Below are 25,619 nucleotides of genomic sequence, written 5' to 3'. Positions count from 1 at the left end.
TATATTTGTAACATCATTTGCGGGACCATACAAAACTATCAACTTAAAAAATTCAAGTAGTGGGAGGCTGTTGTCACCTCCAATTGCCTTGGCAGGGAGGGCCAGACTAAATGATTTTGTGGGCCTTATATGGCCCAAAGACCTGATGATCCTTACATGAGCTATAAATACAAAAAGGAAAACTCTATCTGGAAATGTGCAATGATGAACAAACAAAAGAACATTATGGTAACACCATCTGATGGATATCCCAAAAGGGGAATGATAAACCAGCTTTTACCAAATGAAATCTAAAAAGCATTATATCAAAATTATTTAAAGGCATATACTGAATTTAAAGGTATAGCTCTCTAGTACGTGAGACAGCCTCCAAAGTCCTAACTAGACAAACAATTAAGAGATATCGGCGCAAGAGGAACAAAAAAGGCACCCCAAAACTGATTTTAAAAGGCAACATACAAATGCTTGGGTTTTATTATAAGTGACTCTGGATCCATTGACAATATTAAAAGAGCAAATGAAAATGTACTTTCTCAAAAATCCATCCTACTGTCACAATTTTCCATTTATTCTTATTCATGTGAAGAACTATAAACTGCATCAATTACTCCCCAAAAGTATACTAATTGTTTTCCTAATTTAACATAATACAACATATAAAAATCACCTGTTTCAAAAATATATTTTCAAATTTCATTCAGAGCTTCACATCACTAAAAATTTCCAAAAGCTAATAGAAAACATTCTCCCAATATACTAGGATGAAAAGTAATTTAGTCTTTACTTTTTCAAATATGATTGTTTATTCCTATAGTCAGAATCAATTTTTCCAAGTATTTATTTAAAAAGCTGTTACTAGTATTCTGTGTTCTACTAGAACCAACTGTTCTACTAGATTTATTCAATTACAGAAAGCCTTAGTGCCCTTCACTTCCACTCCCTAGTGAAATCTGGGAGTGATATGACATAAGGAGATGGGAATATAACTAAGAATCAAGTATGATATTTAAGTGAAAAAATATATAATTAATCTTTGAGGTTTAATATTATTATATTTCATGTTTTCATAGTTTAGAGATAGAAGGGACCCTCAGAAGTCATATAAAATCCAGTCCTCTCTTTTTAAATAAGAATTAAAGCCCAAAGAAGTTAAATTATTTGCCCAAATAACATAGAAAATAATCAGGATAGGGATGGAATTCATAGGCCCTGACACTTAATCCTGTACTGTTTCCACTATCTCCCTACAATCTGGCTCCAATAATCTTTTCAGAATTATTTCCTATTATTTCCCAACTTCCCACATTCTATGTTCTAGTCAAAAGTGACCTCTAGCTATACACCAAACAAAGTACATCTCTCTTCACAAAATTCCTGTCTCAAATGAACTCTCCATCTCTACTTCTGCTTGTCTCATTTCTAGTCTACCTTCAAAGTCCATTTCAAAAGCTTTATTTTCTATGAAAACTTTTGGGATCCCAGATCTCCCACTCTCGATGTAATCACTCCTTCCCCCCTTTGAATTATAATACCTAAAATTTCTTATTGCAAGCTCACATTATACCTTGGGATATTTCTCTTGTCTTTTCCCTAATTTAACGCAGATGGGGACCTTTATTTGTAGTAATTACATAACACATAACAATGTCCAGGTCCCAGGGACCTTCTAACTTCAGAAACTAGGAAACTAGGTGGCACAATGAAGAGGCTTAGAGTCAGGAAGCCCTGAACTCAAACGCAGCCTCACAGCCTCTACTTAGTTGTGACCCTGAACAAGTCACTTCACCCTGTTTGCCTCAATTTCCTCACCTGTAAAATGAGTTGGAGATGGAAATGACAAACCACTCCAGTATCTTTATCAAAAAAACCCCAGAAAGGCACATAAAGAAATGGACACAACTGACAGGACTGAACCACAGGAACATTTTACTATTATGAACTCTACCAAATACTAGAATAGGATACCAAAAAAGACCCAAAACTCTACCAGTTCTGAAACAATAATTATAGTGAAAATTTTATTCCAAATGGCCAGCTATCAAGCAATAAATGATAACAATCAAATGGCAACACCATTTATTAACTGTGGAAATGGCTGAACAAATTCTGGCATGTGAATGTAGTAGAATATTGCCCAATCACCAAAAAAGATACTTGTTCATCATATGGTCTCCTTTGAAAGAATGCAATCTCCTTGAAGGCTGGGACTATCCTGAGCAATTAGCCCATTGTAGGCATTTGATACATGCTTAATGATTGAACAATTTAATAAGCAGGTCCTTACTATCTTCTATATTTTTTTTATTTCCTTTGCAGGACAGTTATTTTTTCAAATTGGAAACTTTTTAAAAGCCTATTACTTCACAAATTATTATTCATAGTTTGAACAATTTTTTTGGTAAATGCAAACACTTTATGTTTCTGGGTCAAAATGCAAACATCTATAATGATTTACTCAGAATAATCAATTTTTCAAAAACTTCTGCCAAATATAAAAGTTTTGTATTATCACAAAATTTTGCAAAGATTCTTCCTCACAAATGATGATTTTAAAAATTTGATTATTCTTATAAGAATTGTTATACAGCTCAATTTTAAATATTCCTATCTTGAGTTCTTCCTATCTTTCCATTTTCTTATACCTTATTCCCCTCTCCCTCTTCAGATAGGTTACAATATAGTGACATGGGCCTCCTCCTTTTGTTCTTTTCACAAGATACTTCATTTTCTGATTTTCTGCATCATTAGCTGTCCTGCAGTTTAGAATTTTCTCTCTTCTCACCTCTTTCTCTATGTTTCCCAGTTACACTTAAAATCCTAGCTTCTATAAGAAGCCTTTTCCATTCCACTTAATATTAGTAACTTCCCTTTGAAATTATTTCCAATTTGTATGCATCTTTTTTTACTCACAATTATTTTTCTGTTTTCTTATTAGATTGTGAGCTCCTTGAGGGCAGACTCATTTTGCCTTTCTCTGTATCCACAGAGCTTAGCACAGACTGACACACAGCAGGTTCTTAATAAATTCTTGTTGATTAGACTTGATCGAAGTGATTGTGAACAAGAAACATGTCCAAATTATACAGGGGGTTATATTTTCATCTTATAGACCTGAATGCTATACTGATATCTACTTCAGTTCAGTTGACAATCATTTTCAATCCAACGATACTATTAACAGGCTTTTAAAGTAACAGATATTCTCCAAGTTTCAACAAAATATCATATATGTTTATCAATGAGTAACTATATGTTGCTTTATTCATTTATAATGCAAAATAGAAAGATTTTTGTTTTTCAATTAATTTATCAGAAAGGAGTCCAAACATGTGGATGATTATTTTTCCATGTACAAGTAGAACCCTTTTAAGTTGCTTTGCATGATTTGGAAAGAATCAATCCCACCATAATAGTAATTATTGGCAGAATAAAGCATTTTTACACTTAACAAGTCTGTAAGCAGCCTTACATACATAAGCAATTCTTCTGATAACAAAAAGATGGCTTCTGAAAAGATTCTTTTTATTTTCTAAGAATCTAATTTTCTCCCTGCTCAACATTTTCTATATGACACCTTTCAACACCATTAAGTTTTATATGATCTGCAGCTAACATAGATGGCAGCAGTCTTTCTTTCCCATCAATAACATAACTTTGTTGTTACAACATGGTAAAGTAGCGGGAAGAAGTACATCAACCCTTTGCAATCTCACTCTTGCAAGCACATCTAGAAAAGCTGCTAGAATGAATTCTGATTGGGAAAAATAGTGAGTCATTTCTCTATTTCAGGTGTGCATAGGGATAAGGGGTATGGAACCTAGCCAGGGGCATAGAGGTAGAGCATTCCAGTAGTAAGAGAAGGTGTGTATGAAGAGCAAAAAGAAGCCTTAGACACAAACAGGGTGGATTCCGACTTTGTGCAGGATTCACAAACAGGTGCCAACTGAAAAGTCTGTTACTCACTACTCAGTTCCAAATCACACATCCAGGGTAAAATGAGGAAAGAATCTTTGCTTAGGATGATATTACAAGGTAAACTATGGTTACATGTCCTACTCTGTATACCAAGCAAAAAAGGAAATTCAGAAGCTAGAAGCTTAATTTGGATTCCAAAAGTATGGTTTAGGCTATAGGACTGATCAGGACCCAGCTTCTAGTTTTTAAGCCTGCAGAGGAAAAACAGGGCAGAAATCCCTAGAAAGAGAAGTTCCAGTTCTGTCATTTTGTCCCAACAAAGCTTTCTAGCTGGTTGATAATGGCAGATTCAGAAGCAATCTACTGAAACTTGTAACAGGAAAGACCTTAAGGAGCTCAGAAAATGAGGCAGTAATCATTTACTTTGAATCAGACTATTGTGGGAACACTGAATACTTATAGGTCCTCAGCCAAAGATGTCTCTATGATCTCAGAGTAACAAAACAGTTAATATTCCCAAGAGGGGAAAAAAAAAAACACAGCAGGACCAGTAGACACATTCCCTTCAAAAGAATAAACCAGAGTAACATCAAATCTGAAGTCAGGAAGTAGGCTGGATAAATTAGAGATGAAATCTCACCACTAAAAGCTATTATGGCAACAGGGAAAATCAATTTACAAAACCTGAAGAAAGAATGACTAAAATGTTTAGAAGCAAAACCTCAGCTTGGGTTATAGATTCAACTAGAATTCTTGGAAGAGATGAAACAAGTTTAAAAAAATTTTTTAATAAGTGAAATGATAATACTAGGCAAAAATTAGAAAGAAATGAGAGCTAAGGGAAAAAAGAATTGGAAATAAAGGAGTCAAACTGTTCAAACAACAAATTCCCTGAAAATTAGAATGGACCAAAATGGAAGCTAATGACTTCATAAGAAAAAAAAAAAAATGAAAAGACAGGGAGGGGGAGAGAGAAAAAATAGGGGAAGGGTGAGAAGTAAGATACTCTAATGCAAAAAACAACTGACCAGGAAAACAGAATGAAGAGAAAAAAACATAAGAATCATTAAACTACCTGAAAGCCAAGAACAAACCAAATCATACATACAAACAAACAAAAAAGCTTAGGTATCATAGTTCCAGGTTTTTTTAAGGCTCTGAAGGTAAAAGTAAAAAATAGAAAGAATCCATTTGTCATCTCCTGAAAGAAACTTTAAAACAAAAACTCTCAGGAACATAAGAGTCAAAACCAACCAACCAGCCAGCCAGAAAGAAAGAATTCAAGAATCCAGGAGCCACAGTCAGACACAGACACAATTTAGCAGCCAACCATTATAAAAGAGCAGAGAGTTGGAATGTTATATTACAGAAGGCTAAGGATAAAGGGGAAAATCCTTTAATGAAATAGAGGATATCTAAGCATTCCAGATGAAAAAACAGAACTATCTAGAAATTCTTAAGTGTAAATTGAAAAGTACAGGAAAACAAAGAGGTAAACAGGAATGAACAATGATAAGGGATCAAAGAAAGATGCATCACTTGCATTCAAATATCAGGAGATGACGAACCTTTTCTCTTATAGTGGGAGTCTAATTAGAAAATGCCTGGAAGTAGTTTTGTTGTGTCTTGATGATCTGAAAAGAATGAATAAGGAAGGAAAGATGAATAAACTACAGGAAGAAAGAAAGGGGAGAGCTAGGGAAAATCATCCCACATTATGAGGAAAGGCAATAATCATTGATACAAACAAGGATGAAGGAGTGAGAGGATACTTGAACCTCTCATCTGAACTAGTTAAAGGAAGGAAGAATACATATTAATAGTTTAGTACAGAAATACTCAATAGGGAAAAAAGGAGGAAAAGACGGAAATAGAAGGGAAAGTAAATGACACGAGGATTAATTATCAGCAGAACTGTAAGAATGTATAAAAATGTCTATAACAGCTCTTTGGAGAATGGCAAAGAATTGAAAATTGAAAGGATGTCCATCAACTGATGAATGGCTAAACAGTATGTGAATGTAAATGGTATGTGAATGTGATAGATTATTGAGTTGTAAGAAATGATAAAAGGCATAGTTTCAGAAAAACCTGAGAAGACTTGTATGCAGTAAAGTGAGCAGAACAATTTATATAATGAAAACAATATTCTAAAAATGAGTAACTTAGGAAATGTTGATCAATATGATGAACAACCATAATTTTAGAGTATTTGTGATGAAACAGGTCACCCATTTTCTGTTAGAGGAGACAGATTAAGAGTTCTGAATACGACATTTTTAAAAAAAGATACCAGCAACACAGAAATTTGTTTTGACCATATATTTTTAACATGAGTTTTGTTTTTCATTCTTTTTCAAGGATGGAGGCAGATTTTTGCTTATAAACATATATAATTTAAAAATAACAATACTCTGTGAATCTCACAAAGCCCTACTTTCTAGATTTGTGCCTTTTATTTTATACTTCTATTTTTCCTTATTTCCTGTCTCTATTGGCATATACTAGTTTCAGCTACTGCAATGGATTTTTCTTTCAAACCAGTTATATATTTATCACAAATGTACATTAATTTCCTGAAAAATTATATTTCATTCTTGAAAATGTCAAAAAATTATAAATATCTTGAATTATTTCTAATTATTAAAAACTGCATGGGGGAGGGGGGGGAGAGACCTAATCATTCTATTTTATTCACAAAAGGAACAATGTAGAGAAATATAACAGATATGGTATTTTAGCCCAGAAATTTTAAATCTCATAGATGGCAGCCGTCTTTCTTTCCCATCAATAACATAACTTTGTTGTTACAACATGGTAAAGTAGCTGGAAGAAGTACATCAATCCTTTGCAATCTCACTCTTGCAAGCACATCTAGAAAAGCTGCTAGAATGAATTCTGATTGGGAAATCAGACTTCTTCAAATGAAGCAACAAGATTTCAGTCAGGCAGAGATGGAGATGTTTCTGGAAAAATCATCAAGATGGCTGCTCACAGAGAACCCTAATTGCATTTCAAACTTTTATTACTTAGTGATGAAGGTCTTGGAAAAACCAAATTTACAAACTATCACTTGACTGGTGAATTTAAGAAGTACGTAGTCAAGGATCATTCCTCTGTGTTCTATACTCAAATGGGATACAGAGAAATTTAGTGATCTGAGAGGTGATCATTAATAATATCCAAGTTCAATGTACCATTATAAATCTTGATGTAACATTAAAAATTACCTACAAGAAATTACCTACCTGGCATAGGAGATCTGGTAAAAGCATGATTAAAAACTCCCTAAAGTGTTATGTAGTAACAAAGTAGATATTATGTACAGAAAAATCAAGGTGAAATTTGGTGTCTTCCATAGAAAGAGTCGATAGCATTGACATTTCAGTCAAATATAGCTACAATCTTGAGATGTCCTTCTGTTAGCTTGCTAGAAACTTAATTTAGAAGTCATTGCCATGGCTGCTCTTGTACTTCCAGAGGTTGTCATGAACCTGTAGCACAGGCAGCAAAATATAAACAGGGCTTATGAAACTGCTTGTTTACCAGAGTTCCCTAAAGTTAATGACCTGTAAGGAAATGAAGCTACAGCCCCATATCAGAGGTCTAGTTTCATAGTCTTATCATGTCAGTGGTATGGTGTTTGCCACTTGATTACATAGCTAGTCAGAATATGGGTTTAATCTTTCTGATGCTGAAGGAAATGAACTTTGGAGGGAATGTAGTAGTTTTTAAAATCTGTAATTCATATTTTAGACTCATATCTGTTTTAAACTGAAATTATGTCCTCCTTGAAACTGTTGGCAATCCCACTGCAATATTAAGTGATAAATCTTGCTCGTGATAAATCTCACTCAAGATTACCTTTCCCATTTGTTTTTCATTTATCAGAGCTTTTTAAACTGTTTTCACTCACCCCAGCAAAAATTTTGACATGACGTTGGGTATATAGATATATAAAATAGGTATACCCATCAAATATTTACTGATAATAAATAACTTCATGAACCCTATTCAATTATTAGATCTTACATGGGATCATGACCAATAATTTAAGAAGATGGGATTTAGATCATAACAAATTTGTATTTTAGACATTTAAAACTTGTTTTAAATGTCTATGAAGGACATATGTTTAAATGTCTATGATAGACATATACCATGTTACAATTTGGCCATCACATTTTTATGACAATTTTGTTTTAAGTATTTTAAACATATTATTAACAATTAAGTTACAGTCCAATCATAATTATCACAAAGATAACGGACAAGGTTAAAAACTTTGGGCTACCATTAGATGACTGGTCACAACTTAGTAATGAAGTTAAAAGTTTAAGAGTACATATAATTTAGACAATAAAGCTAAGTTTTCACACTACCTAAACAGTGAATCTATGGAGGTTTGTGGAAGGATAACATAATAACTATTGTACATTTTTCTGTAGTTGACCTGTCAATAGAATAGAATTTAATGTATGTGGGTTGAGTATCAATTGAATACAGCTTTTTAAAGCCTATAATGTTAAAATGTATGGGAATAGCAACCATACTTTAATAGGTGGCTTGATATTATTATGAAAATAATTTAGAAATTGTTCTTCAATTCTGACAATCTTCAAATCCAAAGGAAAAAATACCAAGACATTAAGTCATTAATCCGATAATGCTGCGATGACCACTACTGGGATTGTGAGGGAATGAACCATTTTTAGTGATGTCTATTTAAATTAAGCTTTAGAATGAGTATTGTATTTTGGATTCTATAACAATAATGAAACAATTGGTCAAAAACAAAACAGATGGAGGAAGTAGACAACACAATTTGTCTATATTATGAGTCTATGCCTACTGATGATGAAATGTTGTCCAAGTTGTTAGTACCAGTTGACATTTGTTGACTCAAAACTGACCCTGTTTGTATATAACTTAGTGAATCATCATTGGGAAGCACTGGCAATTATAACAATTTTGTCATGTCAGTCTTGTGAATCTGTCTTGGGTAGACTTGCTTTCACCTTTGATTTTTTTTTAAATTAATAAGGTGCAAGAATTGTATTCAATGCCATCAAATAATTTTTGGTCACTGATGTCTTATCTCCTCTTCCCTCTGCACCCTCAATCCTAGCCCCAATGTGATCCTGAACACCAAGAGTTACACTTCATTGTCTGGAAAACTGTGCTGCAAAAACAAAAAGCATTTTAGTAGGAGAAAGTGGAAAGAAAAGAGGAAGTTATATTCAGAGAGGTAATGGTTCTTTATGGTAAAGTAAATTAGGTATAAGAAGGTTAGTAGAGTTGAAATTAAAAAATTATGTGGTCAGATTGTAAGGGAAGTGATAGGAATGACAACAAGATATAAAAATACTATGAGCTAGTTACTAAAAATCCCTGAAAAAGTTGGGAGAATGACCTGGAAGAGGTCAATGGATGACAACATCAAGGATTAGGGAAAATGTTTCATAAACAGAGATTGGACAGACTTCAAAGGTCATAAAGGAACCATGACAAGAGAAGCATCAATAGAAAGAGTAAGATCTGTCCATTCTTCCTCCAGGATAGATCATAGTTCTAAAGATAGAAGAAACCTCAGAGGCCATCTTCTAATATAAGGCAAGTGAAACCCATTTGTCTAAAGTCACAAAGACAATAATAAAGTCTCCAAAGGAGCTGGTTATAACGTATTCTCAGGAAAATGTATAATTTTGGTTAAAACAAGATGGGAGCAATACTTTTTTGAAAAGCTTGAGGATATACAGGGCACCACTAAAAAAGCTAGGCAAAAAGTGGAAGAAATGTTTTGGAATGGATTTAATAATGAATAGAATAATCAGGTTCAGTAGAAAGTATCCTGTTCTAAAATGGGTAAAATGTTCTCCAAAGCATAATAAGAATTTTAGGATAAAAATTTTATACATTTCTATTATAAACCATGCATTTGTCTATAAATAAATATAAAATAAAACAAATAAGTTAAATACTATAGCAACCGTGCCAAGTAATTTTTTAAAATCTCCATTTCTTTACTGCCTACAAAATTTTCACTTGAGCATTATCTTAAAGATGATATATAATGGAAATCTCAGAAGTCTCAAGAAATATAGTTTTTGTCTACAGAACAAATTACTTTTAGAGGGCAAAAATATGCAGAATAAAGTTATGTTCTAAAGCCACAGAATTCTCCATGAACTCAAGCAAAGTGAAATGTACTGTGTTCAAAGTAATAACAATGTTGTGGAATGAGCAATTGTGAATGATTTTCTCTTTTCAGCAATACAATGATCTAAGACTACTCTGAAGGACTTATGAAAAATGCTATCCAGAGCCAGAGAAAGAACTAATTTGTATTCATATACAGATTGAAGCATATTTTTTTTTAAACTTTATTTTTCTTGAGGGTTTTTTTAGGAGTAGAAGGAGAAATCTATGTTTTTTTACTTTTACGGAAATGTTTTGCATAATTTCACAAATGCCTTCTTCTCACTGGTGGGAGGGAGAGTACCTGGAACTCAAAGTTTTAAAAACAATGTTTTACATGTAACTGGAAAAAAAATATTAATTAGGAAAAAAGTTATGTTCCTTTTAAATATTAGTCCTTAAAGAAAAATAATGAGCAAACTAAGGCAAAAAAGCAGTTTAATGATTAGTTTATAAAAAGAGATATATACTTGAACAATCTCATTGCTGGGTCTCATTTTCTTTTTCTGGCTTTCATGGGACTAAGCACAGAAGATTTGGTTTTTGAAGATACTTGGACATTTGAGCTCAAGAAAGACCATTAATTAGAAATCAGTTCATCTTTGGAATTTTGTATTCACTCCTAAAGATGAAATGATTTTGAAAGAATAAGTTAATCATCCAAATCACTCAATGTTAACTCTGAAATCACTCATTAACAATTCTGATTTAATAGGGTTTTTTAGAAGAGGGACATATTTAGATATCCAAAAGTCCTACATATTGGTAGTAGTAGTATTTTTGAGGGAGAAAAATGCAGATGGAATTAAGAAATTAATGGCAGATGGAGGTAAGTGTAAAGATGCTCTTCATTATTCCTTAGTCCATTAAAGTGGAATACCCCAAGTTCTTCTTTCACAGGCATTTCCAAAGTGAGGCTGTATCATGGACTGATTGATGCCAATGAGTTATGTGTAAAGGACTTATCAGAGAATGTAAAAATGAATTTCATTACACTCTTCCCAGAATATTCAATCACGGTGTTCATCTATGAAGCAATCATACACATTCATCCCTTAACTCTTGCTCTCCCCAGCTGTACAAGAATTCCTCCTCCCCACATACCTACCCCATTTCACCTCACCCTGGATGGACCTAGTGTCTGGGGGCGGTGACTACTGAGTAAGATGAGGAAGACCACTGCCTCTTCCTCTTCTCACTGGGAAGAATAGAATGAATTCACGGACTGAACAGACCTAATGCAATTTGCTTCAAAGATCTCATTACACCATTATAATGCCCTCCCAAATTCTCTTCCTTCTCTATTAATGTCAATTACAGACCCCATCATCTGTCCAAGTTTAAAACTTCAGTGCTTCTTACACTCTCCACCCCATTTAACCAATTGGTTGGCAAATCCTGTCTTCAACATCTCAATACCCATCTCCTCTTCATTCACCAGCCACTAGCCCCTAGACTACTATAACACTCTTCTAATTGGTCTGTCTGCCTCAAGTTTCCCTCCAATCCATCCTCCATTCAACTGCCAAAGTAATTTCCCTGAAATGCATATCCGACCATGTTATTCCCTTACTATTCAAATTCTAATGACTACTAATTGACTCTAGAATCAAAAACTTATTTTTGCATTTTATTGTATAAAATTTTATTTATGTGTAAATTTTATAATGTACACAAGCGTAAGAACAGTAGTACATGTATGTCACTTATAAATAAGTAAATATATACATATCTACACAGAACAGTGCATATTAATTTTTTTAAACTGATGGAGTATGCAAAAAAAAAAAAAAGAAGAAGAAATCAAAACAACAACCACAACAACAACAACCACAACAACAAAACCCTCTGGAAATCACTGTTCTATATAAACAAATCATCATTTCTGGCCCTGCCATTTTAACTTCTCTTCTGTGCCACATCTCCAATTTTTTTTTATTAAGTAGAAAAATAACAGGATAAATTGAGGCATAGCAGATTAAATGGTTTAAAATTTAAAAATCAAGTAACAACAAAAGAAAGTTTTCTGAGCACCAGTAGGACCAAAAAAAAACCAAACCAAAAAAAAAAAAAAAACACCACCCCAGCATAAACTATTTGATAATCATGCATATGTTGACTATCCATGAAGAGTTATTATTACTCCACAGTTCAACATCATACTGATAACTTCTAAATAAAACTAGTTCTTATAAAGGAAGAAATAAAGGGAAGGGAGAAAGGAAGGCATATCTCAGATGAACTCTCATTTAAGTGAACTCCACCTCAAAGTTCTGATACAGAAGGACTTGGCTATCAGTAACTAGGGTATCACATGCAAGATCTTGTTTGATTAATTTTCCAAAATAAAATTTCAGAACTGATGGCAAGATAAAGAAAAGACATTGAAGAATAAAGGCCTAATTACTTCTAATACATGCATGTCCTTTTGACAATAAAGGGTTTCCCCAAAAAGGATTTCTTTTACAGAAAAAAATATAAAGAAAAAGCAAATTAACAAACTTTGTACAAGAAATTTAGCATCCTCTGTACAACTGTCTATTTGCTATCACTGTTTGTACAAAGTCTTCATAATTTACTTGACCATCCTTATCACTATCTACTTCCCTGATCATTGTGCACAGACAATTGAGACAAAATATTAAAACAAGAAAGGCAGTGTGTTACAAAGGACAGAAGGTTAGTCTTGAAGTCAAGAAAATTTGGGTTGAAGACTAATCTTTTCACACGTATTTAGTTGTGTGAACATGGGCAAGTTACTTAACTGCAAGTCTCTTCCCACCTCCCATCCACAAAATGAAAAGCCATTCTCTAATGGAGAAGTAAAGGCCTAGTTACATAGTAGACAGAATGCCAGACCTGGACTTAGGGAGGCGCATCTTTTCGAGTTCAAAATCTGGCCTGAGACTCTTGGAGAAAGAAATTACAAACCAATTCAGGATCTTTGCTAAGAAAACCCCAAACAGAGCAAGAGTCAGACACAATCAAAGAAAACTAAATAGAGAAGTGACCAATGGACATTAAAGAGACATTTCCCATTTTCTTTGCTGCAGCCCCCTAAGAACCATGGAATCTTCTAACTTCCCATATATGTTGTATGCCTCTATTGAATGCAAACTGAGAGCAAGGTACTATTTTTAAATGAGTATTTCCAGCACTTAGGAAAGTATACTTTACATACAGTAAGCTCTTAATAAATGACTGATTGAATGATTGATTCTTTCATCTGATAGATGTCATTCACAACAATCCTAAGAATTAGATCTTCAACTTAAAAATATTTAAATATTTTTCTATGCAATATTTGTTGGTGGAGTCAGTTTCACTTTGTATTCAAAGTGCTGGAAGAAGTCTTAGAGATTTTCTAATTCAACTACCTCATTTACAGATGAGGAAACTGAGGCTACCCTGAGAAGATTTGCTTCTCTGCACCCTCACCCCCACCCCCAAACTCACTCTCTAATAACCCTCAGCATACTTCCTGTGGGACCCTTTGGTAATGGCTTGACCTTGACAGTAAAATAAAGGGTTGGACTAGAAGGCTTCTAAGAATTTTTTCAGCTCCAGATTTCTTCTCTTAGGGATTCTTTGTTTACATTGCTTACTACAGGAAATATCAAATATAATTTTAAATAACTTTTAATAGATGAGAATACCGATATGACTATCAGTATATAGTTGAGCCACTGATTAAACAGAAGTCAAACACAACATATTAGATGCATTATCGAGAAGACAACAATGTACAGTATTAAGTCAAGTTAATGATGCTGAAAAACAGGGGGGAAAGATTAAAGTTATTAATTGATTACCATTAAATTCCTGATGAACTTTACCTGACTTAGCCAGAAAAGATGTCTTTCCAAGCATAAAAACTTTACAAAGGGAAACCATTTGGAATACAAACTCACTGGCAAATCACTATGGTAGATGAACATCATAGTTTCATGAAACAGAAGCAAAAACAAATCTGTAGAACCTCTGGAGACAGACTTAACTAATATCCCAAGAGCATTTCATATGAAATTGGCAGTAAGGCAACAAATCAAAGGAAAATAGGACAGGTTAGGGTTTTCATTGTCATTGCAATTTAAAGTTCAATTCTTAATGCATTATTATTTGTTAAAGGAAAAATGACATTTAAGACAATGAAGTTTTAGTAAGAGAGACCGAGTCAGATAAAGGATAAATATGAGTTGAAAGCCTTGAAACTACTAAGAGATTCTTTTAAATGTCATGTCAGGGAGAAAATTACAAAAGAATGGGATAAAAATCATTGACACCTGAAAATGACAGTTGACAGGGCATTGATAATACCAATTTATACATTTACTTTGTCATTTTTATTAAAAAAAAAATGTAATGATCTATACAAAAATGTGTGTGCTGTTATGGGAAGGGAATGGGCAAACTTTCAGAAAGTTTTCTGCAACTGATGGAAAAAATACACATAGTAAAAGATCCAAATATATTTTCTGGTCCAGGCCTATCATATCCCAATGGAGAACCGTTTTGAAATAACTTGAGCAGTTGCCTCAAACACTGAGAGGTTAAGTCATTTGCCTACACTTTCAGGACTTCATGACTGCAAAAAAGAATTGGACTCATTAAAGCAAAATACAGCCTTAAAGTGCTCACATAATATCTGTCACACTTTTTAAATTATGCCTGTTATGGCGATTTATAATCAAGTGATCTTTGATGTTATTATAGTAATCGTTTTGGGGTACCATGAACCTTACCCATATAAGACATCAAACTTTTATAACCGCTCCACCCACTGGCTTCTCCATAGTCCCTCTCCCTCTCCTGCAGGCCCCCTATGTGTTTCAGGACATATTAGAAAATATTACATAAACTTAGTTGATAAAGCTGCAGCAGAGTCTGAGAAGATTGCTTACAATTGTGAAAGAAGTTCTACTATAGGTAAAAATGAGATCAAACAGCATGGTATGTATCAGAAAAATCTTTCATGAAAGAATCAATATATAAAGTAAATTTCATGGTTGTCTTATTTTAAGAAACTGTTGATTTTTTTCCCCTTTTTAATCTGATTTTTCTTGTGCAGCATGATAAATGTGGAAATACATATAGAAGAATTGCACGTGTTTATCAAATACTGGTTTACTTGTTGTCTAGGAGAGGAGGGAGATAGGGAAAGAGGGAGAAAAATTTGAACACACAAGATTCTGCAAGGGTGAATGTTGAAAACTATCTTTGCATGTATTTTGAAAATAAAAATTATTTCATTATTAAAAAAAAAAAAGAAAAAAGAAAAAAGAAACTGCCACAGCCACCCCAACTTTCAACAATCACCACCCTGGATCAATCAAGCAGCCATTACCATTAAGGCAAGTCTCTCCACCAAAAAAAGATTTCAACTCACTGACAACTCAGATGATGGTAGTTTTTAAAGCAAAAAAATATTTTTAATTAAGGTAAATACATTGGGCTTTTTTAGATGTGACATTACTGTACACTTAACAGACCCCATTTACACACTGTAAACATAACTTTTTATGCTCTGGAAAAATAAAAAAAAATCATGTAACTTGCTTTATTGAGATATTTGGTTTATTTCAGTGGTCTGGGACTGAACCCACAATATCTCTGAGGTATGCCTGTACATAGAAAGAAGGAAATTAGTAATAAAGATACAGTGGAGATAGATTTTATAAGATTTGTGAACTGATTAGATATAACGGGTAAGGGAAGTTAGGCAAACAGTTAAAAAGCATTTTATTAAGCCCAAGCTATGTGCCAAGGTGTGTGCTAAGTATCAGATGAACTTGTGTGACTGGAAGGATAATGATAATTCTCTTAACAGAAATGTGGAAATTTGGCAGAAAAATGAATTTGGGAAGAAACACATTAGACTCTTGATGAAATTTGAAAATGAATGAATTTGAGATGTGGATGAAACACCCTAGTTAATGTCTAGTAGGCAAATTGCTAAGGTGGGACTGGAGTTCAGGAGAAAGATCAAGACTGAATCAAAGACAACAAATTTAGAATTTTGTAAAAGTTAATGAGCTGTTTAAATTTCTTCATCTGGATCAGCCAACCAAAAAGTATTTATTATGTGCCTAATGTATTCCAACACTTACAAACAGCAAGAGGTGTCATATATGTAAATGAAGATGTAATTATAAACAAAAGATAAAAATCTTCTGAGGATTAGAGACTGCAAAATAAAAAGTGTAGGGAGAAGAGACTCTAGGACAGACCCTTAGAGAATGTCCATATTAAGAAACTGGGAAGAGAATGAGAATCCAAGGAGTCATTAAAGAAATTGGAAAAGTTATTAATTTTTTGTAAATTTTTTACTTTTAAAAACTGTTAAATTTTCACAAATCAATTTACATATAACTACATTTGTGAAAATAAACATTTTAGCAGTTAATATTTTAAAATGTGCAACTAAATAAGAATCCTTGACTTACTGCTAATGCTTTTATTAAACATTAAATTGTTTCATGACAATGTTGATATTTGCTCAGCATTTACCTTTCACTGAAGCTAAGCTGATTACAAACTGTAATACCCAGGGCACAGTCATCCCTGCCTCTACATCACTTCTTTTACCTGGCATGTCCACCTTGCTTCTCTCTGTCTGTTCTCCAGGCTCAAGCTAATGTACCTAGATTGGTAACATGATCCTTTGTAAAAAGGAAGGAGCTGGATCAGAAGTTCTGAGGTCCCTTCCAGCTCTAATTCTAAGATTTCATGACACTCGTTAGGAGTCTTTTGATTGATTGTTCCAGTTCGTTCCTGATCTTTTCTTGGAGTTTTCATAACTTTACTGTATCAAACTTGATCACAGTGTCCTAAACACTTCTCTTTATATTTTATATTTGTCAAATCAGTCTTCCCCAACCATATTGTGATATATCAGTGAAGGAACTGTTAACTTGTCTTCTGCTCCAGTTCCTAACGAAAGACTAGACATTCTATACAGATCAGAGTGGGACAACCAGAATGGTAAAGGACCCCGAGTTCATGTTCTTGGGGGTCAGCTGCAAAAAAGTGGGGATGTTTAGTTTGGAGAAGTCTAAGAGAGAATATGAGAGTTGTGTTCAAGTCTCTTAATGGCGGTCATGTGCAAGAGGAGTTAGGCTTGTTCTTTTTTGGCCCATTAGAACAATAGGTAAGGAGAATTTAAGGCATAAGGCCAGGAAAACTTTCTAATAATTAGAAGATCTCATTGGAGGTCTTAAAAACAAAAGCTAAAAAAACTTCTTTGGAGCCTCTCAGAGTGAGGATTCCTTTTTTGGATTTAGGTACTGAATGGCCCTTTTAAATCTTATATTCTACAAACACCACAAGCTCTGAAGAATTAATTACAGGTGACACAAAGAGTAATGGAGTGATGTATGGTGGGTATAAATAAAAATAGTCCAAATGATGAATTATACAAGAGAAATGATTTAAGGGATAGCATACAAGAAATGATTGGAAATGGGGAATTGACATATGAGATACAACAGAATCAAGAGATAACTTGATTGCTGCATTAATACAGTTCTTTAAAAGGTAGAGATCTTCTGTAAAGGATTTATAGAACAACACAAAGATTGGGAAGGAATATAAGGGTTGCGTATGTGCTGCTGGAGGGAACAAACATATTGAGAACATATTCATTGCATTACTGAAGAAGAGTGTGGTTCATTTTCACATGTGAACATATATCCTCTTCACTAATTCAATGATGTATTGCTTAGGCAAAAAAAAAAAAAAAAAAGTCTTTACTATTCCTATTTCCTTATGCTTCAAATCTTGCATATAACAACTTGTAGTAAAGTAATAAATGTTAGTTTTATTTTTATTATTAATGCATGGTACTGCTTATGTGACCTAGGCAGGCAGCAATATGTTTTGTTTTGTTTTGCTGAGGCAATTGGGGTTAAGTGATTTGCCCACGGTCACACAGCTAGAAAGTGTTAAGTGTCTAAGGCCAGATTTGAACTCAGGTCCTCCTGACTTCAGGGCGGGTGCTCTATCCACTGTGCCACCTAGCTGCTTTGGCAATATGGTTTTTAATGATCTTTACACATGTGAAGTTTGAAAGAGATAAGACCTTAGAAACCAACTAGTCTGAATACTAGACTGAAGACACTAAAATGTTTTCAGGCAGAACTTACCTACAGCTTGAGTTCTTGAATCTCCATAACTTTTTAAGCTGAATTTTACTTTGATCATCAATACATACACAATTAAACAATTTAGTCCTGGAACTTCATGTTTGATCTCACAGTAAGAACAGACATCTTAGTTTAACTTTTAAATTCTCATTTACTGTTCTGTAAGGATCAGATCTTTAAGTAAGGTTTTAGCAGATAGTAATTTAGTATGAAAATTTATAATACACTCCACAACTTGTGACTGATACTTTACTTCTGCAGGCTGTTGATACTTACTGCCATCATAGGGCACCAGTAAATTTGCTTAATCCTGAAAGCCACCATTAGGCTAAATCTATTTTTATATCCACCTTCAAGCTAAAATTATCTAATATTTGAAATGAAAAGAATAAAAATTTCAAAGCAACCAAAACTATTTTCACCAACAATTTATAAATAATAATCAACTCTACTTTTACTTCCAAAAACACTTTTAAATTAATTTCCCCACCCTCCCCAGCTTGCTTCCCTACAAATCACTAGGTTTTGTCGACAAGTTCTAACACAATAGCCAAGATCTACTCTAAAAGAAGCAATTCTAATCAAATACAACAATGAATCCTCCCCAAAGATGCTGTTCAGCCAATACCTCTGAATGATGCTCTAAACTTCCATTGTCTGATCCAGAGTGCTGCTCAATTACATCATCTTCAACTTCTGACCCTGAATCCCGTTCATCCTGTACTGGGGTAGCTCCACCATCATCTGCTCAAAAACAAAACAATAAAAATCCCACTTAAAGAGTAGGATGGATGATATCTCGGGCTACAACTAGCATTAAGTTTAAAGTATGGCCAAAGGTTGCCACTAGCAAACAGTGTAACTAAGGACATTATGTTTCTATATTAGATTTGTATTAAAAATGCTGTGTATGTGTGTGTAGTGACAAGTATAACGATGACTAGTACCTACATCAATACAATAGAGATATGCAGAACTTAGAAAACATCAATAGAGAAGCCAGAGAACAAGTAAAAGCTCTCTAAACAACACTTCTATTTGGCCAACTAGATCATGCTATTTTCACTTCATGTTGAAAATCATATCTCTAAAATACTGCATGGCAAAGGAATTCACAAATATGAAAACTCATAAAAGGATCAAAAGATAATAATACCTCCAAATAATAATTTTGCACATAAAAGATGTGAAGTAATCATTTAAAAAGTAAATCAATCTACACAAGTATTTGATTATCATGTGAAATGGGTCACAAAAGTTAACGTTTATGTTAACTCCCAATCATAATATAGATATGCTGGCTTGAAAAGGATTCTTTACTTTCAATACCTATTTTACACCTGACCTCCAATCAACTTATACTTTTTTTTTTAGTGGTCAAAGATCCATGGGCAAATACAATAAGCATCTTTTAGAGAATTTAAGACCATCCAACTCAAAAAGTCATTGATCCTAACTGAGACATTTACAACATAAATAATGCTGGTAAAAATAGATTAAAATATTTAAGTAATCAAAGTTGTAGTTTGAACATTAGAAAGCATTAAAGAAAACAATATTTAAGCATTCCCTAGGATTTTATGTTGACAAAGCACTTTGTCAACTATTTGGTCATAAGACAATCTAAATAGAAAGCAGGATCAAATTTAAACTATAATTCTAAAATAATAATCTGTCACATCTGGGACAAAGAACTCCCAGTTAATCTAACCAATAACATCGGACATCACTGGTAGACTAAAGACAAAGAGTGATTCAGCAAGAGAGTTAAAAAGAGAAAGAATAAAAAATACAAGCAGTATGTAGGAAGAGAGGCTAGCACTCTCTTTTGGGTGGGAGAGTTGGTCTTTGAATCTTCAGTGCCCAGGACTAAGTCAACGATATTGCAGGTTTGTTTAATTAATGACAAAAATTAAAATTACACACAGTGTGTAGAGCAAAATGTCACTTAACAACTAAATGTCATTTGGGAGCTACCTTTGATCTAGAACATTTACTGAATCCATATAGCAACAGAATCATTTCCAGTATATTCACTGGCTAAAATACAAAAAACCTTCCTGAATGGTAAAAGAAACTCAGAGAGTTTATAACTATTTATTAGTTAATTTAAATATCCGAATCAACTAGTTACTTCCTAATAATTTTTAAGGTGAAGAAACTGAGGTACAAGAAATATGACTTATCCTCAAGGGTACTATATGCCAAGCCTCCTGATCTAGACCATCGACTTTCTAACACATCAAACAACTTTACCAAAGTCCTGAAACTCAGTTAGAAGTTTAGAGTTTTTGTCACTGTAGCCATAAGTTTCCTCATTTCTCCAAACTTTCATTTCTTCATCTGTAAAATGGGCTTAATTCTGTTACACTACTTAACTCACAGGACTTTTGTGAGGAAAACACTCAATAAAGGCCAAATCCTACAAGGAGGTGAATTGGTTTGGGTAAATGCTTTGGTTTTGGTCTCCGCAGGCCATGTGAGGGTTTCGGTGGCGAGAAAGATTGTAAACGTGGTCAGCGGCAGCAGGCCCGGGACCGTGGCTCAGAAAAGATACACCAAGTTGGGATTTCCCCGGACGAGCAACTCTGTAGCCAAAGAGAAACTGACTCTGAAACTGACGAGGACTCCTGGGATACCTAGTGTCTCCCCTTCCCGGGCTTCCTCTACCCCGCACGACAATCTTACTCCCGGTGGTCAAACAACGGTCGGTCAGCCGGTCAGCAAAAAGCCATTAGGCGCCGACCTCCCTCTGCTCCACCAGAATCACGTCTTTTCCCTCAGGGACCTTCAGAGACCCTGAAGATGGATCCAAACTTGAAATGAAACCCCCCCCGGACAAAACAAGGGGTTTCCCGGCAAGCCTGCCCTTCGTTCTCTTTCCAGCCCCTGCTACCCCCGGGGTCTCCTCACCTGACTGGTCGCCGCTGTAATATTCCATCTCCATGGCGGTCCCGGGCCCGAGGTGGGCGCCTGGACCGGGAGGCTCCGGGCCTCCCGCGGCGCGCCCCCAGCCTTCTCTCCGCTATCAACCCCCTCCCCTCCTGGCTCTACCCGCCCTTGCTTGGGGCTCGGGAAGCCTCCTACCGGACCCCGAATGGAGGTGGGTGGGTGGATCCCAGCGGCCAGCAGCAAGGAGGGACGGTGAGGGGGTGGGGAGGTGGCCGGGAGCCCCGGGAAGAGCCGACCGTAGTACCTAGGCCCGGCCTAGCGTGATTTATCCCCCAGCCGGCGGGAGAGAGGCTTCCCAGCAGCACCTCCGTGACCAAAATGGCGCCTGCCCAAGACCCTCAAAGGGATCCACTGCGCAGGCGTCAGGACGACTCAAGGGGCCAATGAGCGGCGGGAGACGGTGGCTGCAGAGGGTTTTTGAGAACGGGCGGTGGAGAGCGTTGAAAGGGTTGCTCTGATTGTGTTCCTGGAGGGGAAAGCTTCTCCAGTTCCCGATCCAACCTGACTGCGTAATCCTGGAATGGAAGTTCGGTCCCCAGCTCCGACCATCTTTAGCCTCATCCTCGTGCGTTTCTAAGCCACTCCATTCAAGAAGCACTAGGTGGCCAGCTGCTGAGACTACAGTTCCCAGCATGCAAGAGTATGCCTCAGAACTACTACTCCCAAGCGTGCCTCAGGAAGCGAGGGGAATTCTGCTCTCCACAAACGTAGTCGGTGTGGTGGTGCTCGCTAGGTTTCAAAGTTGGCTGCGAATGGTTCCGACCGTCATTCTTTTCCAAAAGAACAAACTGGTCTTCATATTTGGAATATTTTTATTCCAAATAATAAATAAGGGATGTTTTTAGGGCGGCAAGCTGTTTGGGTAGGAGATATGGAATAGAGAAAGACTGTCCAGCCTCTTTTCTGGTTAGGCCCAAGTTCAGGTCTTCGCCGGGCAATCATCTTTCTGCCCCCTTAATTGGTAGAGCTGGATGGGAGTAGAGACTTCTGGGAAATGTAGTCTAGGTGAATACGGGTAAGAAGAGGTGGCGCGCTTCAGACAAAGCTTGGATGGGTCTTCTGAACTTAGCCTTTTTCTATCGCTCTTTGCAAGTGAGAAACTAATGATTTATTTAATTAAAAAAAATCCATTGAAAGAGGAAAAAACAATCTGATTAAAAAAAAAGTGAAAAAAGCCCAACGACCTTATGATTTAACTTAAGTCAGAATTTCTGTTGTTTTCACAGCGATTTATACAGTTCACACCTTGGTCCACACTTTTTTTTTTTTTCACTCAAGCCGAAACTGAATCCCCACCTTGTGGAAGGCAGACGTTTGGCTTGTTGAAGTAGATAAGTGCGTTGAAGTCAGGAAAATCTTAAATTCTAGCAGATCTCTGATACTGGGTATATATTTCGGGGAGAATCAGTCTTTTGATTCTAGGTTACTCTAAGAGTATAAATTACATTTTCGGATCTGCATGGGTAGAGTTTCTCTCCAGGAATTCCAAAGGCAAATGAAAAATCTCAAGTCCAAATGAAATGACCAGGGCTCTGGGGAAATAAAGAAACTATAGAAATACTATTTTCTAATGGGATAGTTAGTAGTTGATAAGCATTTATTAAGGGGAAAGAGAATAAATTTTTATATAGTATTTACTATTTTCCAGGAACTGTGCTAAATCCTGGTGATATAACAAAAGGCAAAAGATAGCCTGTGTTTTCAAGAAGCTCACAATAGAAGGGAAAAGAAGCTCACAATAGAAGGGAAAAGAAAAAAATAGATACTTCTTGCACAACCTGCTTTTGGGCACTCGGGTAACAAAAGAGTAAGCTGGAGATAGGAATGTACCTGATAAATGTATAATAACTAGCTCAAACAAACAAACTACACAAACTTTTAATCACATTTTCTCCATTATTTTACTTAAACTATACAATTCATAAAATAAATCAAGTCCTAATTTGTATCATTTGCAAATTACTAGATGTAAATGCTTTAAAAAATTTAAGGAATCTACTTTTGAAAGCCAGGTTTGAGATGGTTCTAGAGTAAATAGCATTTTAGTGAAAGAAGTTAAGATTTGGAGTAAGGGGACCTGGGTTCTAATTCTGCCACCAGGGCTAAGTCCTATAACTTCTAAACTTGTTTCTTCCTTTGTAAAATGGAAATTATCTAAAATTACCTCATTTTGGTTATTATTGGCATCAAATGAGATCACAGAATCTATTACTATTATTAGCACATCTAGTGCTAATATTTGGAGATATTATAGAGGCCATTTAGTCTACCCACTTGTCTCCCACCTCCCCATTTAAAAAAGAAACTGAGTCCCATAAAGATTTAAATGAGTTTCATAAAGTCACACAGGGTGTGAACATCAGAGGCATGGAAAACCTTAGAGGTTGTCATTGTAGAAAAAAGCCTGAAAAGACTTACATGAAGTGATGCTTAGTGAAGTGAAAAGAATATCATATACAACAACAAGATTATGTGATGATCAACTGTAATGGACTTGGCTTTTCTCAACAATGAAGTCATTCAAGGCAATTCCAATAGACTTGTGATGGAAAGTGCCATCTTCATTCAGAAGAAGAACTACAGAGACTGAATGTGGGTCAAAGCATAGTATTTTCAATTTTTTTTTATTTTGTCTTTTATGTTTCTTTCTTTTGGGTCTGATTTTTCTTGCACAACATGAAAAATATGCAAACTTGTTAAAAACAATTGTAACTATTTCCTATATCAGATTGCTTGTTGTCTTATGAAAGGTAAGGGAGGGAGGGGAAAAAAATGGAACACAAAGTGTTCCAAAAATGAATGTTAATGTGCATACTCTTTGATCCAGCAGTGTCTACTGGGGCTGTATCTTAAAAGAGATCATAAAAAAGGGGAAGGGACTTGCACTACCATTGCAAAAATGTTTGTAGCAACTCTTTTTGTAGTGGCTAAGAACTGGAAACAGTGGATGCCCATCGTTGGAGAATGGCTGAACAAGTTATGTTATATGAATGTAATGAAATATTATTGTTCTATAAGAAATGATGGCCAAGATTGTAATGTTCTCTCTAAAATGTAATGTTCTCTGTTGAGGTTTTCCTCAGGGTCTCTGGGAGCAGACTTCGTTTCAGTTCGGTAATCACCACAAGTGCAGCCAGGTGTTAAAGTCCAAAACCTTTATTGCAGGGGTCCTCATACTTTTTAAATAGGGAGTCAGTTCACTGTCCCTGAGACTGTTGGAGGGCCGGACTATAGCAAAAACAAAAACTTTGTTTTGTGGGCCTTTAAATAAAGAAACTTCATAGCCCTGGGTGAGGGGGATAAACTTCCTCAGCTGCCGCATCTGGCCTGCTGGCCATAGTTTGAGGACCCCTGCTTTATTGTCTCTTTCAAAGTTCTATCTCCCTCACTTGGGGCTCAGCTACTTTTCTGGAAGCCTTTGTCTTTCCTTGGTTTCGTGAGCTTGAGCTCCTGCCTCCTCTGCCCTCTGAATCTCTCCAAACATCCAAAGATTTGTGCTTCAGCCTCCAGACACCACAAAGCTGGACAATGGAAAGAATCTGTCTCAGCCTCCCAGAGCTTCTAGTGTGCTTGTCTCTTCTGGCCCTGAGAGTTTCTCCCTTATATGCTCCAGTGAGAATACACCAGTCATTATGTTGCTAGGAAACCATTATTTGTTGTAAGAGTAAATCATTGCTAAATTTAACCATTGTCTCCTCGATTCCACTTAGTAATTCCACTTAGTACCTTGTTTCAAGTTCTGGCCCATAACATTTCCTTGTAGGATTAAATTAATCATACTGAACTATGCTAAATTAGATAACTAGTGTCTCTATCATTCCACTGATTTAGTACCTTATAAGAATCCTTTTCAAGTTCAGAGTTCTGGCCCATAACACAAGATGATTTCAGAAAGGCCTTACATCAACTGATGTTAAGTCAAATGAGTAGAAACTAGAGAACATGGTACACAACAAGATTATGATACGATTAATTCTAACAGGCATATGGATCTTTTCAACAAAGTGATTCAGTCCAGTTCCAATAGACTTGTAATGAAGAGAGCCATCTATACTCAGAGAGAGGACTGTGGGAACTGAGTGTGTATCATAACAGCATTTTTACTCTTTAAAAAAAGTGAACAATGCAAGTTGCTTACTTGCATTTTGTTTTTTTTCTCATTTTTTTCCTTTTTGGTCTGATTTTTCTTATGCAACATGAGATTTGTGGAACTATTGCACATGTTTAATATACTGGATTACATATGTGTATATATATATATATATTGTTCTAAGGGAGGGGTGGAGGAGTGGGGTTAAGGGAGGGAGAAAAAAATTTGGAACACAAGGTTTTGCAAGAATAAATGTTGAAAACTATGCATACATTTTTTAAAAATTAAAAGCTAAAAATGAATGTTGTAAACTATCTTTACAT

The 25,619-nt window shown here is 35.3% G+C and overlaps 1 protein-coding gene across 3 annotated transcripts in view; it reads right to left on the bottom strand.

Annotated features, from left to right (window-relative positions):
- The window catches only part of IWS1 (interacts with SUPT6H, CTD assembly factor 1), a 45,133-nt gene extending 23,576 nt beyond the window's left edge, over positions 1 to 21,557 (bottom strand). The window contains exons 1-2 of one of the 3 annotated variants that reach the window (XM_031959866.1): positions 21,168 to 21,557; positions 18,883 to 18,998 (exon numbers count right to left, since the gene is read on the bottom strand). In XM_031959866.1, the coding sequence (XP_031815726.1) occupies positions 18,883 to 18,998; positions 21,168 to 21,201 (150 nt within the window). In that variant the 5' untranslated portion in view covers positions 21,202 to 21,557. The remainder of the gene's footprint in view (positions 1 to 18,882; positions 18,999 to 21,167) is intronic. The other 2 variants (XM_012544657.3, XM_031959867.1) reach the window with 2 other exon arrangements.
- Positions 21,558 to 25,619: the final 4,062 nt, after the last annotated feature.

The sequence above is a fragment of the Sarcophilus harrisii genome, chromosome 3 (genome assembly GCF_902635505.1).
Source record: "Sarcophilus harrisii chromosome 3, mSarHar1.11, whole genome shotgun sequence".
Taxonomy (NCBI): Eukaryota; Metazoa; Chordata; class Mammalia; order Dasyuromorphia; family Dasyuridae; genus Sarcophilus; species Sarcophilus harrisii.
Note: the sequence above shows the minus strand (reverse complement) of the source record. Positions and strands in the feature narration are given on the sequence as shown.